Source organism: Sus scrofa, chromosome 5 (assembly GCF_000003025.6).
Source record: "Sus scrofa isolate TJ Tabasco breed Duroc chromosome 5, Sscrofa11.1, whole genome shotgun sequence".
Taxonomy (NCBI): domain Eukaryota; kingdom Metazoa; phylum Chordata; class Mammalia; order Artiodactyla; family Suidae; genus Sus; species Sus scrofa.
The window spans coordinates 91,837,443-91,855,063 of NC_010447.5; the positions used below are offsets into that span (position 1 = coordinate 91,837,443).

A 17,621-nucleotide genomic window follows, 5' to 3' on the forward strand; every position below is an offset into this window, starting at 1 on the left:
AAAGAGAGATAATCACGCTGGCTGAGAATGTTTCGAAAGAATTAACAGTATTAAAATCAGCTCAGAGACAACATGGGACGTGGCTGCCAAACAGAGCCAGTGAGGGAATTCTGGTCCAGGCCTCTTTCCAGAAATGCTTCGGAAAGGAGCCTCTATAGGATGTGGTGAGACCGCCAGCAGACAACGAAGCCAGGAGGAAATCGCTGCCTCCAAGATGGCCTCTCTGCTGTTGAGGGGTTTTGGTAGATTTCATACTTTATCTTGTACCACTGCTTCTGTTGCAAATAAGGCTGGTCCCAGGAAAAATGACTCACACTGAGAACAAATCATTTGGAAGCAGGTATAGATGATGCAAGTAATGACTGGGAGTGCCCAGAATAGATGAGCAAAGCAGTCTGAGGGAAGAAGGAGGAATGAGAACTCTGAAGATGGGCCCTCGCCTCCATCAGTTTGTGCAGAATAAAACCTGCTTTCAAAACCCAGCTGTTCACCTCTGGTCACAAAGGAGAGGTTCCTAATGCCCAGGTGAGAACCAGACTCCTAGCTTTACAGTAAAGCAAACCAGAATACAAGATGCAAGTTTTATCTTTCTGTAGAACTTTTGCTTTGTGAATGGACGTGAAGCATAGAAATTTAATACAAATATATTTTCTCTCCATACCTGTAATAAAACTCTTTCACAAACCCTGCCAGGTACCAAAAGGCTAAAACAAATCTTGTACCTTGGGGGAAAGTTTTTTAATGTAATTTGATTTGTTTGGCTCTAAAAGATAAAAGAGAAGAAAAGGAGCATTTTCCCCCAAAACACTCAGATCGTATTTAAGCATTATTTCTGAACATCGTTTTTTGTAAATATTCGTGCAAAAGGTTCATTGTTTGGTTGCTCTCAAAGCATTCCAAGCAATCAAAATAATTTGGATTTTTTTTTTTACTTACCTAACATTATACAGGTAAGGTTTTTACAGCATTTATTAAATTTTAGTTAACATTAATGAAAAGTGAAGACAGCAATTGAAGATATGCAAGGTTCGGTAAAATTACTTCTTATTAGAACATTTCTGAAATATCCATCCATGGTATCACTGTATACACTGTCTTATCTTAATTGGCGAATTTGCTATAGATATGTTACAACCAACTTTTTCTACTTAAAAATTTTAAGGTGACACATTGGCAGTGATAACCCCTTTAACATAATTTCAAGAGCTTTATGTACTAGGCGGTTTGGATGCTACTGCTTAATTTGAGTGACTATAAAATAATTTGGGTTTTTTAAAGATTGAGAAGCATTTCCCAAGGTTAACTTTCTCAACAGAAAATTGAGTGTTAGAAATTCCACCTCCCACAGACCAGAATTCACAACCATTGGTCAGGGGCAAATACCACTGGCTCTGCATCCTCAGTCACTTCGTGCCATTTCACCAAGTAGGAGCCAAAGGTAAGTTTTACACTTGCTTTCTTCTTGGGTTATGGGCTTTTTTCCCCTACTATAACAACCTTTAAAAAAATAATTCAACTTGCTTTAATATTTTGTGGTGAACTTTGATTCAATGGATTGGACTTAATTTTGCTATTTTTATATTATTCTTGGAAAATCCAAAATTCTGAATTAGCTTAGGAATTCATAACATACAGCAAAATACTTGATCTTAATAGCCATAATAGATGCCAATAAAATTATAGTAGTTTCCAGAATATTCTTTAAATCAGGTGCCCTGACACAGAACACACTCTTTGCTTGTATTGACAGGCACTACTGATATTATTGATTGAAATATTATGGCAAAGAAGAACATGATGAGACTTCAGGTGCTTAAAATGTACTGATGGTCATATTAAAATTATGTATTTATGTCTTTTAAGCTATATATTTTAAAGGTTTTTAGAGGCACATATTATTAAAATATCATTAAATGGTGTGAGGTGGACAGTAAGTTCAAAAGCTTCAACAAAGACACTACATTAAATACTAATATAATTACTCAAAGTGGAGAACATGCTTTTTAGACTATGGATATATGTTCTCCATATTTTTAAGGTTCACACATACTGCCTTACTGATGATAGCTTTATGGGATATGCCAAATGCAAGTAACTCTAACATGCAGACATCTGTAATCAAATACAGAGTATGAAGTAAGAAAAAGAATAAGGAAGTTCATAATTCTTTTGAAAAATGAAAGTTGCCAGAAACATACAAGAAAAATATTTATTTTATTTTTTTAGGTTAATGGTGGCCACTGTTAATGTTTTCCACCTGAACAGGGAAGAATGGTCCCTGAAAGACTTGCAAAACGCACCGTTTTATTAAATAGGACTTGGTTGGTAATTGCACAAAACGGTTCCAAATCTGAGATTTTGCAAAGACCTCTGCAAAGGCCAGTAAAATAGAGGCTTAGTTTATCCAGTGTGAATAAAAAAATTATTTGAAGAAAGCATAGGAGGGGATAAAAAGGAGCTCCTTGTATACTTCTTATTCTCAGAGGAATTTCATATGCTTCTTGCCTAAACCTGCTTCATAAAGACTTTCTTTCAAGTAACTGAAGGTCAGTTTGTCTGCCAGTACATTCAAGTTTAAAAGTAATATTTATCATGAATTCCCTTTTATATGTGTGCATAGGCAAAAACACCATATGTACTGTTCTTAAAGTCAACCCATGGAGTTTACCCAAAATATAAAAGCTTTAAAATCAGACAAGTTTGCTAAAAAGTTTTACAAATACTTTTCTTCCTCAATAAATGATCACCAGGCAACACTTTTCAGAGGCCTAATTTTAGTGTTTATAATTTAAACATGAGAGATTTTTCCTAAACTAAAATGTCTTCAAAGGAGTATATATAGAATTAAAATACTTAAAGTTGTAAGATCTTGATTGAATCCCCCAAAGCATAATGTGATCACGGAAAATAAGTGTTGTGTTTATTAAAGAATCACCAAAGATCTCTCTGTTCTTGTGTGTGGACAAATCCTCCTCTAAAGAAATCTTGCTAAATGGTGACTGTTAAGTCATGTATTCCAATTGATTCTGAGTTTAAACTTTAGATAGCTATTAAGAATTGAAATGAACTACTAAGGACTAAAGTTAAAATGATTTTCTTGTCTGCTCCATTTAGTTAAGGACAAGTTTTGAAAATATTGCATGAAATATTAATGTTATGTATGTAAATATTAAATTATGTATGTATTAATGAAACCCAGAGGCAACAAAAAAGTAAAAGGGAAAAAAAATTCATTATTTTGTCTGGAAAAAGCCCTAGGCTTAAATGTACAAGAAACAGTCCTATTTGCATTACTAGCCGACTCCATCTTGGTTTCCTCATTTGTAAAATGCTGTGACAGTTACAGAGATTGTCATCATTAGCATCATCCCTGTATCCCAGAGTCGAGGAAAGAATCTGAATGCTTAAGAAGTGGTAAACTCTTTGATAATGTGAAAAGTTTCACGAAGAAGTATATCCCAGTCTTTCTGCATCCCATTTTCTCCATGTTCCTCTATAAAATAAAATCAATTTCACTGTAATTATAATATCTATTGTAAAAAAATGTGGATTGGTTTGTGAACTTAAACATCTGGCATCAATAGTCTTCAGAAGCCACACAATTTCATGTGTTATGTTTATAAACTATCCATGGAAATAAAATGACCAGCATGAGATTTTTAGCATTGACGGTGATTTAGCATTTCTTTTTAGTGCAAACTATTCATAAGTTACTCTCCATTAAATATTTATACATTTTAATATTTTATAACTAGGAAGGTTTGAAAAATGAAAACATTAGCAAGACTTATTCTGGGATTTGTCATCCTGGATGCTGCTGTGACTGCCCCAACTCTAGAGTCCATCAACTATGACTCTGAAACCTACGATGCCACCTTAGAAGATCTGGATAATTTATACAACTATGAAAACATACCTATGGGTCCAGCTGAGGTAACTGATTCCTCCTAGTCTTAAGATTTTTTTTTAAAGCATTGGATGAGGAATTGTTGGGATTTCTTATCCTGAAATAGATTTTTATTTACTTATAAGCAGAGATGTTCTGTCTTAATCATTTCATATTAACTTTTTTCTCTAGAACTTGGTCAATGTGTTTGTTGGTGGTTAACATGGGAGAGTCTTGCTTTCTTACACTTCACTTCATTTTCCTTACATCTCCCCACAAAACTGAAAAATAGGAGTTTCTACCAAGTTAGATCAGAAAAATATCAGAGAAGGTGGAAATCAGTGAGAAAAAGACAAGTAGTACACATATGATGATAACAAAGTTCAAGAAGTTTGAAGTAAAGAAAAAAGATACAGGTGTGATAAATTCATTGAGTAATTAAATAAAGAAAAAAAAGATGTGAAATTAAAATATAATAGAAGAAAACAAAGAGGTTTCAGGAAAAGGACAATGGTTTGGAACTTCATGTATTCCAAGAGCAAATATTCTTCCCTAAATGACTGCTTACTCTCAGCAGTAATGTAGACATTGGCAAGGTTAGAGCCCATTACCTAAATCTAATATGACATGTTCCTAATTAAATGGTAGCCTTTTTACATAACTAAGGGACACAGACTAATTTTTCTAAATCAGAAAACAAGCAGATCTTAAGATGCTGGCATATAACTAATACACAGCATTGACAAAAACTAATTAAGTATAAATAAACCAAAAGGGAAATTACATCACCTTTACAGAATCACAGCATATTCGAGGGAGTCATTCAAGTGTAAATCTTAGAATAACCTCTTTTGATAACTAGGGAAATGAAATATTTAGACAAAAACATGTATTTGAATTGCATGGGTCTTAGGTATATCTTTATTAAGATAGTAAACACTCTCATTTTTGTTGATGTTGCATTACAAAATACAAGAATCAGACTTTCACGATACAACGGTTTTCACAAATCCTCCCACTACCCTCTTCTTTCGCTGTCTTTCTTTCACACTCTCTCACTCTTTCCCCTATTTTTAGTAAAGTTGCAGACTTCACAGCAGGTCACTTTCCTTCTGAACATGTGGTTATTGCTCTGTTTTCCAAGTGTTTATTAATATTCACTGTTTGATTCATTTCATGGTGTGGCTTCTGTTATGTAAGGGGGTTTTCCGTTGAAAATTTATAGTCAGCAATACCAGTCTTGCTGTATGTGCTGTCTATATCTCTAACCTAGTGCATCAATGTCTTTTGTACAGAAGACACTTTTTCAGTGCTTAAGTCATCTGCCTGCTTCTTTTCCTATCTTGCATAAATATTAAAAAAAAAAAACCTCAGTGCATATTTACAGTTATCTACCAAATTAAATATTTTAATTTAAGCTTCTTGGTCATTCCTCCAAAAAAATATTTCATAGGATGGTGAGTACCATAATGGATTCTCTATTTTAAGTAGGCTGGGAAATGTGGATTCAAGGAATTATTTATTCCCTCAGAATACCAAATGCATAATAGAGGGAACACCATTTGAGACCAAGGTAGCCCTAGGCAAAATTGTGAAGGAAAGGAGCTTTGTAGACCTCTTTTAAGTCATTCCTTGCTGTCAGGATCCTTTCTACTGCAAGAAGGCCCAGAAATTCTTGTGAGATTCCGAAGTTCTTCCTCTCATCAAGAAAATTAAGCTAATAGCTAATCTATACAAAGACAATTGAGTATACAACCTCCCTCAGGATTTGGTTATTCTAGAATAACCACCTTCCTGCAAAGTACTGACTCTGTGGCATCCATCCTTACCCACCTTTGTCCTCACTTCATGCAAACCTAATTTTTACAATGGCCTAGCCACCCTCAGAAACCTTAACAACTTAAAGTTACAGAGAGCTACTGATAATCCTTTGTAGTTGATCAAATGTACAAGTCAGCCCTGAGTTAATAATCCTTTGTGGGAGTTCCCTTCGTGGCTCAGTGGCTAATGAATCCGACTAGGAACCATGAGGTTGTGGGTTTGATCCCTGACCTCGCTCAGTGTGTTAAGGATCTGGCCTTGCCATGAGCTGTGGTGTAGGTCGCAGATGCAGCTCGGATCTGGCATTGCTGTGGCTCTGGCATAGGCCGTGGCTACAGCTCGATTAGACCCCTAGCCTGGGAACCTCCATCTCCATATGTGACAAAAAAAAAAAAAAAAAAAGAAGAAGAAGAAATAATCCTTTGTGGTATAATCATAATCAGAAAACTGGTTTTAGGTAGATACTATATAGAGATACACATATGCATATGCTATAATGAAACTATAACATATCTTAAAACATAAGCTATACATAAATCTTTTAAAGAAATTCACAAGGGATTTGTCTAGTGGCAAAAATCAATCAACTAACCCCCTTAATCACCACCTATGGAAAAAAAATTCCCCAAAAAATAAAATAACATGAAGAACAAAATTCAGAAGAACTTTAGATCTTAACAAATTATGACTATGTATTTCTTTACAAACAAAGAACTAGCATATAATTCAGTATGGGAAAATGTGAAATAAAGTCAATAGTTCCAGTCATGGGAATAGATTCTACAATCTGGCTAACTTATGCATTTCTTGAATGCAGTCTTACAAATTCAGATTCAGGGAGGTCAGATAAGCTTATTTACCTCATCTTTATAAATTAAAGGCAGTGGTTCCACATATTCTTTATCTTATATGATGCTTTTTAAGTGAAGAGGAGTAGCACACCCATATAGAGTACGGTTGATGAAAAAATTCATAGTAAATGATGCACATGAAGAATGATGGGATCAGATGCTGCAGCTTTTTGTCCTTGATGCCAAGAACATGGCTCTGCCAGATTTAGCTTAGAATTTATTTCATCTGTAAAAGAGACAGCCTTTTATAATTACAATTGAAAAAATTGTAAATGTATAGGTAACTGCTTTAAATTCCAGTTTCTTTCTTATAAATTCTAAGACTTGCCGTCCTATGCTAATATGATGGACTCTTTGGTCTAAACTTTGAATGATTAATACTTAAGGCCTTAATAAATGCGGTAGGCGGAATTCCAAGATGCTCCCTAAGTGGCCCATCTCTTGGTGTATCCATGGTCTTTATCATTCTTAACATCAAGAATATTGGGACATCACTTCCTGTAATAGGTTATGTTATATGACTCAGCTGAAATTTAAAAAAGAGATTATCTTGGTCAGCCTGACCTAAATTCAGGAGCCCTTTAAATAATTGTCTTGAGAGTAGAGACAAAATGTGAAGCATGAGAGAAATTCAGTGCAAGAGAAACTGTCCATTACTGGCTTTAAAGATAGATGTGTCTACGTAACAAGGAATGCAGGAAGTGTCTAGATGCTGAGAGAAGCGACACCTAGCAAGCATGTGGGGACCCTAGTTCTAAGGATACAAGAAATTCCAAGCTCCACATGAGGTTACAGCCCTGGCCATCATCTTAATTTTGGCCTTTTGAGACTCTAAGCTAAGAATCTAGTCAAACCATTCCTGGACTTCTAACCCACAGAAACTATGAGTTTAAAAATGCATATAGTTTTAAACTGCTAAATTTATTATGTATGTATGTATGTATATATGTATTGTCTTTTTGCCTTTTCTAGGGCTGCTCCTGTGGTATACGGAGGTTCCCAGGCTAGGATCTAATCGGAGCTGTAGCTGCCAGCCTACACCACAGCCATAGCAACGCGGGATCTGAGCAGTGTCTGCGACCTACACCACAGCTCATGGCAACACCAGATCCCTAACCCACTGAGCAAGGCCAGGGATCAAACCTGCAACCTCATGGTTCCCAGTTGGATTCGTTAACCCCTGTACCACAACGGGAACTCCTAAGCTGCTAAATTTATAGCAGTCAGTAACGCAGCAATACAAATCTAATGCACACGTAATGATTTAAACTTTTTTTTTCTGAAAACCAAATTTGAATTACTATACTGCTGCAAGGCTTGCATGTATTAGTCCAATGACTTATCTAGTCAGTGAGCCAAACCACTCCTGATTCCCAGAGTTAGAATCTCAACAGAGCTTTATTGCTTTCTACTGGTGGCAGAATATTCATTAGGAAAGGGTAATGGAAAGTATTTGTTTTTGAAAATTATACACAGCAACAGTATTTCAGACTGATGACCTAGGAATTTCTTATGATCTAGGATATCCAGAATCCACCGGACATTATGTTTGAAAAAGATTTTAGATCCAGAAATTCCGTCATAATGTCTATATTACCCAGCAGATAAATAAATTTCTGGTATAACATAACATTGTTGCAGCTTTTACTGGTCTTTCATTTTACTTTAACGATATGAAGAGCAACTGGTTAGAAGCCATCAGATCAAATGCCGACTTTTTGCTTTCTGATGGCTAATAGCTAACCGTGAGCACTTGTTATGGGTCAGGTACCAGGAATATCACATGTATTATTTCATTTATTTCTCACAACAAAACTATGAAGTACCATTGTTATTCCCATTGAAGACATGGGGTTATTTGGACAAAAAGCAGTTAAGTAACTTGATAAGATTACAGTTATTCATAATACATAATCATAGTGATGTTCTCATATAGAAATAATTTCCAGCAGACTAATATAAGATTATACTACCCTCCCTTCCCTTTTCTAATTGTCCCTTTAACTTGAATCAGTTTTGGTTGAACTGAATGCCAGGTATATTCTACACTGAATTCCTAAAAAGAGAAAGAAAAAATTCTTCTATGGATGAATAATGTGAACTGAAGTAACCTTTATAGACAACTGACTTATCTACTTACTGTAAGAATAAATGGCTTAAAATACTCATAGAATAATTGTGAATAGTGTTCTTCAACATATGGGCAATAATTTGAATACATATACTCACACATTTGGGAGTCTGGGATCCAGGGGAACATTTTTCTATTTTCCTTAAAGGGATCATCAAAAAACTACATAGTTCAAAATTTGGTATCTTTGAGTGGCTTAAATTGAGATTGTGTTTTTGACCAAGGAAGGTATTTGGTGTTTCCATTTTCATGATATGGTTTTTGGGTGGTTGACTGTCCATTTCTCTTAGGTCTAAAAAAACACTTGGTCTTGCCCATGAGTAACTTATTTTGCTCAGAAAAGTACTCAGTGGCCACATTAATATTTATAGAGGTTCTGCTGAACTATATGAACTTTCATTCCTCCAGGAAATTTCCTTGGCTCCATCAGATAATTAGACTTCTCCTTACCTATACCATAACTACTTCTACTTAACTGCACCTGCACTGTTCCAAGAATGTTATACCACGGAGTCCCATAAAGTACTTGAACTTGAATGCATCCACTGTAGGATCATGTGGAGGGCATGTGCAAAGACATCACACCATACTCTTTCATGAGGTGTGGAGGATTCTAGGCCTCGGTGTCAGAATGGGTTGCATTTTCCAGAAATTTGTTTTGGATCATGCATTTGTCACTAAGCGTGTTTGTCGTTTTGCTCACAAAACAAGATCTTCATTTTTGCCTCATTCTTCCCTGGTTTCATATACTTCCCCACCTTTATTCTCTGTCACCCTAATCTCATGTAGATTTTGTTGAGGTATTACCATGTATGCTTTAAAAAATGCCTTTCTGCAATGAGATGGGAGAGGCATTCAAAAGTATATAACATTGACTAATAAAAGACTATCTGTGATAACCAGCCAAAAGGAAATTTCTTGAATAAGGAATGCTTTTCTTGCTATTCCCCTCTATTGATCTTAAAAGTAAGGTCATTTTTGAACTCTTTTACAGAAAGTACACGTGGTTAATTGCTTAAAACTATCTCTATAAAGAAAACTGCCACTGAAACAAATAAATTCAGCTTCAAAAATAGCAGAATAGGTGAAGCTATAAGCTTCATCAAAGAATGAAAATTAAATGTAGTGGAGTTACAGGAGTGAGACAGCACTCAGTGAAGACTGCTGTACCACTGCAATAACAGGGCGGCATGCAAACAATTTTTAGAATATATGTTGAAATTGCCTAAGCACAATCACTCTGATTTTAGAATACTCACAGAAATCTACATCCACTTTAGATAACAACATATAAGAAGGATCGTTAAATTAGGTTATCTAAATACTACAAATTGGTATCGAACTTTGTAAATACTAGAAGCTACTTGCCTCAAAAATTCATCTTTATATTTTATGGATAAAAGCAATTAAATTAGACATATTTCTACTATTTCCTTAAGTGAAAAAAGGCATGCAATATTTTTATCTTTATATTCAGAATTATGTCTCACTTGGCAATTTATGTTTTGAAGTTTCAAGCATATGGTTGGCATATAAAATGCCTTTTATTGGAAGAAGTAACTTGTTAAAGGTTCAGTCAGTCCGCATTAAATATTCTTTTTTAGGATATGGTAAAAAAAAATGAAAGCTAATCTTTCTCTTCACCCTCCTTTTCACTGAAGATGCTCTGAAGGATGAGAGGAAAGAATTTCGCTGATGATCTTTTAATATGGTTGTCTGATTGACTTTCCAAATGCTTCTTTCAAAAGCAGTATTAAACCATTTGATTCTTATTTTAAGCTATTTGAAAACCTTAACAAACAAAGCAACAAAAATGTACAATCATGTAGGATCATCAAGAAAAAAAAAATCATTGATAGTATTTGCCAGTGATTTGTTTGTGTTTGTACTGGTATTATACATTATTAATGAGACCACAAACATAAGTTAATTCTCATAACTGTCCCTTGATATAAAACAGCAACAGCAGCAGCAGCAGCATTATTATTAAGAACAACTGAGGATCAGAATGTTGCTCAAGGTTATTCAGCTAGTAAGTTTCAGAGCAAAATTTAAACCAGATTATTTTAATGCCAAACTAGAGAGACTCTGGCACTAAAACCTCCATCATTTTTCTGCTGCTTCTCTTTCATCTTTACTTCTTTTAGCTGTGTCCAATATTGAGGTTTATTTTATCTGAAATGGAGTAATTTAATTATTAGGAATCAGGAAAATAAACATTTTCAAGTGATTACAATTAACAGTTAACATACTATCTAAGCATCTCTTTTAGCTGTCAAAGTATTTAAGGGAGAGAGGGAAAGATGATCCTTCTAAACTGAAAGCAGCTTTGTCAAAAATATGGGGATTGAGCAATCTTTGCCAAACACATTTCTTCCTCATTCATTTTCAAGATAAAGTAGAAAATAAGATACAGCTTTTATTGCCAGTGTTTCTGGTCACAACCTTTTTGATAATTAATATGAATCACTTAAATAAATGTGAGTACCAGACTTATGCTTAGAGCAGAATTCCAGAGCACTTCACATACCTACATGCCAGTAAGAATATTCGTTTAGCAACCTAGCCTCAACAGCCAGGGCCTTTTAACATGTTCGGAAAGCAACTTTTGATATATGATCACAACAAAGAATTATTTTTTTTTAAGATTTAGTATCAACTGGCAGGATAATTTGGGAGAAAGACAAATTTAAATTTCTATATTCTTTAGCAAAAATCTTAGTTTGTGCTAGAGTAAAAATCCAAATAACATTCTGGATTCTGAAGACCTTTTTTTTTTTTTTTCTGTTTTTAATGAGATAGACCTCTACTTTAAACATTTGCTGAGAACTGAACTTACTGGTTAAGCACTGCCTGGCATAGTGGGGATCTAAAGTAAGGAAATAAACAAGCAAGGACATTTGCTCCTCAGTCCGGCTTTGCCTGGTCACTTAAACCATTAACACACACACTACAAAGAATGGTGGAAGAAACCACTGGCTTTGGGTGTTGCTCATGTCTACACCCGGTTCATCCTCGTGGGACAGTTTTTCACAGTGTTGAATGACACGGGCTATGGGGTCAGACTCCCCATGCATGAGTCCCAAGTCTGCCACACCAACCCTGTGGCCTCAGACAGTCATACCACCCTTCTGAGCCTCGCTTCCTACTTACAAGATAACTTGTAAGAATTAAATAAAAAACAGCTCAACTTAGAGTGTGGCACTAGCAGATGTTCAATACATGTTATCTTTAACCATGGAATTAACTATTTAATCTAGAGCCACTGAAACTTATGCACCACCGATGATCAGGGAAGCCTTCATGGAAGGGATGGGAGTTGAGCTATCACGAAGACTAAGCCTACTGGGCATAGGTTCACTTTAAATGATCCACTTACCAACCTCTCACTGAGAGCCAGGAATGGAAGCAGGTAAATCAGACAAAGTCCCTCCCTGCCCCTCAGTATCTCTCAGTCTAGTCGTCTTATAAACACACAATTGCAACACAATAAAGGAAGTGAAAAAAGGTAAGTATAAATAATATGTATAGCCATCTGTTGGGACATAAGATTTCTATGAGTTCAGTCACAAAATACATGCATACACTGAGAAATTATGTCCCCAAATCTGTTATCAGTCATGGATCTGACAAAAAATCTGAGATATAAATACCTTACTTATGTAATCATCTACCACTTTTTTTGAACAGTATGTAAGTCTATTTATATGAATAAATGCTATAAGGATTACAGAAATATATGTAAACATATATAATGAACATATATAGAAAAATTAGATAAAATATAAGCTATTTACAATTACATTATCTCATAAAATAGTTTATAAAAATATATAATATAGAGTAAGATATATCATATTCTCTACAATATCACATCTCATATATTATTAATTATGTATTACCTTATGGTATAAAAATATGAATTACGAGAGTGAGAAAAATAGGAGCTAAGAACATAATATGAAGCCAGGAGCCAACTACATATTTGAAAATGCATACTATTTTGTATTATGACACCAATAGATACATATAGCATTGAAGTTTTTTTCTGAGCAATAGTGTTTGGTTTTAAGGAACCTCAAGCATACTCCAACCATGCCCTACCTGACTTCATAACCAATGGAAGACAGAAATGGGACTCAGACAAACAGAGTTCAAAATAATCCCCTTATAAAGGCTAAGTTGAATACATGACTTAGATGTGAAGCAACTGCAGCCTTCTTATTATAAAACTCCAGAAATCAGCTAGGTCATCAGTCATAGGCAATGCTGGTCAACCAGAGGCCTCAAAATACAATAAATGAGAGTACATGCATGGGGGGAGAGGTGGGGAGCACAAAAAGGAACATATGCTCCTAAAGGCAGGCACCTTCCCCTAAAAAAGATGATGTACCACTCAGGCCACGTTCCTTCTCCCACTCATCAATTACCCTGCTCATTCTTCCTCCCTTAGGAGGAGGGGCCAACAGAGGATGGACCCACTCTCCAGCATGGGGGCTTCTCAAGCCATCGGGTTTGGCCATTAAGTTCAACAGAGCTTTCCTTGTCAAGAGGAACAATGAGGCCATTTTTAGGATACTTGCTCTCTACCTTCATGCGGCCTGTCCTCATGCCAACCACCAGTCTTAGGCATCCTCAGAAAGTCTTTAGGTTTTGACTCAGAAGGCTCTGAAATGGATTCAAGAACATCAGTGAATTTATCTCAAAGATCTTTCTGCACCTGAGATTGAGATTTCACTCAATTCTAAGTTCTACCTGAAATTATATCAAGCCACATTATCTAACAACAGAGCTTAAGAGAGTTTCTGCAATGACATGAAATGTTAAGTAAATATACTCCAATAAGACACTATCAGAAACATAAAGAGGACACACATTTGCATATAGCTCCCCTACATCTATAAATTTTTTGAGGAAAAATTTAAAACTGCACATTAATGTCTCTTGTATATTAATGCCTAAAATTATTTCAATCCAAAGAGATTATAGTATAAAATCAAATTTGCTTGCCTAGTGCTCTACAAGTCCAAAGAATAGGCAGTCCAAAATCTCCCTTTCTTAATTCCTTTTGCTTCATCCCTAGTAGATCAACTATTCAAGCTTGGGCCAAGCTGGCTTGTTTTATTAACTACAACTCTCTACAGGTGTAGTTCCTCCAGAGGTATGTTAACTGTCATTCCTTCATTACCAAGTTTCCCATGACCTTGATATTTAAAAAGAATGAAGCATGAATTGCACACACAACATTACCACAATGTTGACCCTAACCCTATCAGATTAAAGTAAAAAGTTAATACTGAATCCCTAAAACAGCTATTCTAGGCAAAAGTATATTCCCCAAACTAGTACATTCTGTTGCCAGAGACCCAAGAAGAGAGTTGATGGTACTTAAGAAGTCAGAAGATGGAAGATATTTTGGCTTACCCTCATCCAGATTTGGTCAGCTTCTGTTCATTATCTCTAGTCTGCAAATTTGTGTTCAACTACAATTTAGAGAAATCTCCCACCAGGAGTTAAATTATGGCACTGTTTTATCATTATTAGAGCAGCTGTTCTAAAGTATAATTCCTGAACTGACAGCAACAGACAAGATGGAATTGGTCAGGAATGCAAATTCTTAGGTCCCTCTCCATGCCTAACAAATTAGAAACTGAGAGGGGGTCCCAGCAATCAGCGATTTAACAAACCTCCGGGTTATTCTGATGCACCTGTAGTATGAGCAGCGCTGAACTAGAAACATCCCCAAATATCATGTCTCTTCTCTCAGAGTATCACTGGAGATACTCCTGTTTCTTAGCACAGTTTCTAACATCCTTTTTTTCTAGCACAGGCAAGTGATGACAAGCCCAATCTCCAGCTTTGCCTGGAGCTTCTCTTTTTGCATGCTCAAAGCCTTTTCCTGCAAAGACCTGGGTTTCTGGTACCTGGTACTGCCTGGAGTATGAGTTCTGTTAAGCGGTAGACTCTCTAGTAAGCAAAGATATTCAGCCAGGGGTTTCTCCAGCCTGGAAGCAATGTGCCCCAGGGGTTTTCTCTTGCTTCCTGCTGTGGAATTCAAGAAATCTGTTTCCCTAAGAATTTTAGTCTCTTCCCCATGTTTGTTGTTGTTATTGTTGTTTTATTGGGAGAACTGACTTCAGCAGATTCTTGAACTGAAACTGCCATTGATGTTCTGATGCCTTTGGTCTTTGGGATGCTAGTGGAAAGCAATCCTTCTACCATAGTCTCACCAAGACTTCACGCAATATTTCAAAGTTCTACAACTTCATTAGCATTTCTGTCTCTTATGACCTATTTTGCAGAATAAATCTTCCCTCCACTGTGGTGGTTCTTGACCATCGCCAGATATTTCAGTCACCCCTAGAGTTTCAAAACATCTTAATGCCTAGACCGCACCCCATACTATTAAAACCAGAATCTCTGGGGGTAGGACCCAGATAGAACATTGGATGTCCCTCAGCTATTCCTTCACTGTGAGTCAGTTACTATTTTTGTCTAACCAGTTTAATATACTTTTTAATTTGGTCTCTACTTCTCTAGTATTGTGTGCTAAATGAGAGCCTTCTCTTTTCTTTGTGGTCCAGACTTTGGTTTTACTGACATAGTCCTCTGGATTTTGCCTTGTGCCATCTTCCATAAGGATAATATAAAAAAGAAGCACTAAATTATAAATATACCTTGGAGTTCCTTGTGGCATAGTGGGTTAGTGGGTTAAGGATCTGGCATTGTCACTGCAACGGCTGGGGCCTCTGCTGTAACATAGGTTTGCTCAAAGTCTGCCAAAAGTATTATTGTTCAAAAAAGTATTGGAAATCTTCACATTTCTGGGTTGGATAATCTTACCCTAGACATGTTCTCCCACCATACTAATTTCTAAAGCAGGATTGGGCCTGACCTCTTATTATCCTGCCTAGACATATTTTAATGTGCCTAATTTTCATTGGATTGTCCCTATTCCATAAATTTCTTACTCTAACCCTCTTATGGCAAGTCATGATAAACTTTGTCTTGAGTTTGCTAGGAACAGAGAGGCTTACACTGTTAAGGTTCGTACACACACACACACAGAAACATTGAAATAACCCAAGAATTACTGCTTGACAATGTTGCCATTCATCAGGACATACAATCATGGCTTGTGATATCAACATACCCCGTATAAGATGCTGATAGGTGGGCCCCAAAGAATAATCACAGTGACAGCATGTTATATCTTGCTAACATTCAATGTGGCTTTAAAGAGGTAAATGGTATATATGAGAATATATTACCAAATGCTCCATTTCTTAACACATATAAGGAGAAAACCAGGTAAAATATATCTAAAAAATACTGAGGCTGGATCAAATCTTTGCATAAGTGTGATAGCTCTGGAGCTATGATATCAAAACTCTGATCAAAGACAAAATATGAAAGAAATCAAATTGAGAACATCTGAGGAAAAATCCTTCACAGTACCTATAACATATACAGAATGAATCATAACATATACAGAATGGAGATTGAGGAACCTGTACATTTTGGTGCTGAGATTATAAAGGAAGATCATAGTGTCAAATATTGCCAAGGCCTAGTATCTACCACTCAGCAGCCTTCTCCTATTGGCAGGATGATTTCTATGTGCTAAAGACTTCAAACCTTAAGAGTGTCCACAAATCTAAGGATTCTGAACCCTTGGAAGGCAGCCCTTTCTTTACCTTATGCTATTATAGAGCTGACTTACTTAGGGTCTTTGTTCTCGTTCTATGACCATCAACAAACACTTGATTATAATTAAGGCCCCATGTGAGGCTACAGAGACTCCAAAGAACACACTGGTGGTACTGACAGTGTGCAGAATAGCATACTGGTTTAGTATAGTCTTTTGAATTTGTTTAAAGTAATTCTGCCCCTGAGAGATAAAGCCAGGTTTCTAAATTTGTAAAATTTGCAAGGTTTTTACCACTGATCTTGTGCAACAGAAAAAAAAAAAACAAAACAAAAACTGTAGTATTATAATTATCTATTTTGAAGGTAATTGACTATTTGGTGCTCCTCCCTGGAACATCTTCTGAAATGCACACTTTCCTATTTAAAATGCCTTAATTACCTCTGATAATATACACACCATCACCATCATAGCCATCATCATGAGTGAGTACCAGGTGCATGCAGAGAAACTCTACATATTAGAAGGCATGGCTTGTAATACTTTGTGTCTCAATAAAGGCTGTGTTACAAGGAACAGTTTCTTTGTGTTAAGATGGGAAAGACTGAAACTTAAAAAAAAAATACTAAATTGCTCCATCATAAAATAAAGAGCTAGAGTTTGAAAGGTTCCAAATATCTTGGTTTTCAGTCCAACTTCTTTGTTTTCAATTACCGTGATTGACTACTTCCCCCTCCCCCCATCCTCATGAGATTACTGATTTCAGCCCACACGAAACTGTCCTCCTGGCATCCTTACTGGAGAACAAGGGCAATGCGGGGAAAGGGAACATGAACTGACTTTGCTATTTGATAATGTTTCTGAAGTCTTTGCCAAAATTCTCTACCAATATTATTTGGAGACATTCAATTAGTACTGATGATACATTTTGTGAGACCTGAGATATTGGAAACCTATTAGTTTCTGGAGCCTACGGGGATGATGGTGAATGGAGTGTGGAATAAACGGGGATAAAACTGAAGTAAAAATCACTCTGGCAAGCAAAAAATGAAATAGTGCCATTTTCTGACAACAAGAAAAGAAATGAGAAAATAAACACGTGAACAAAGAAAAAAATGCTGAGGTCCCAGGAGAGACACAGACTAGAATGGAAAGGATTAAATGGAACATTCAGATCATCAGCTTTTGTTTCTCTTGCATTAAATTTTTCACTTAAACAATTCAGTGAATACCGAGCATCACCATTTGGAATTATGAATCCATGAAGAACAGCATACATTAGGA

At 36.0% G+C, this 17,621-nt stretch overlaps 1 protein-coding gene across 1 annotated transcript in view; it reads left to right on the top strand.

Annotated features, from left to right (window-relative positions):
* Positions 230-17,621, top strand: part of EPYC (epiphycan) — a 40,108-nt gene continuing 22,716 nt past the window's right edge. Inside the window, exon 1 of the mRNA XM_021093030.1 lies at positions 230-3,933. Coding sequence (XP_020948689.1) covers positions 3,769-3,933 — 165 coding nt within the window. The 5' untranslated portion in view covers positions 230-3,768. The remainder of the gene's footprint in view (positions 3,934-17,621) is intronic.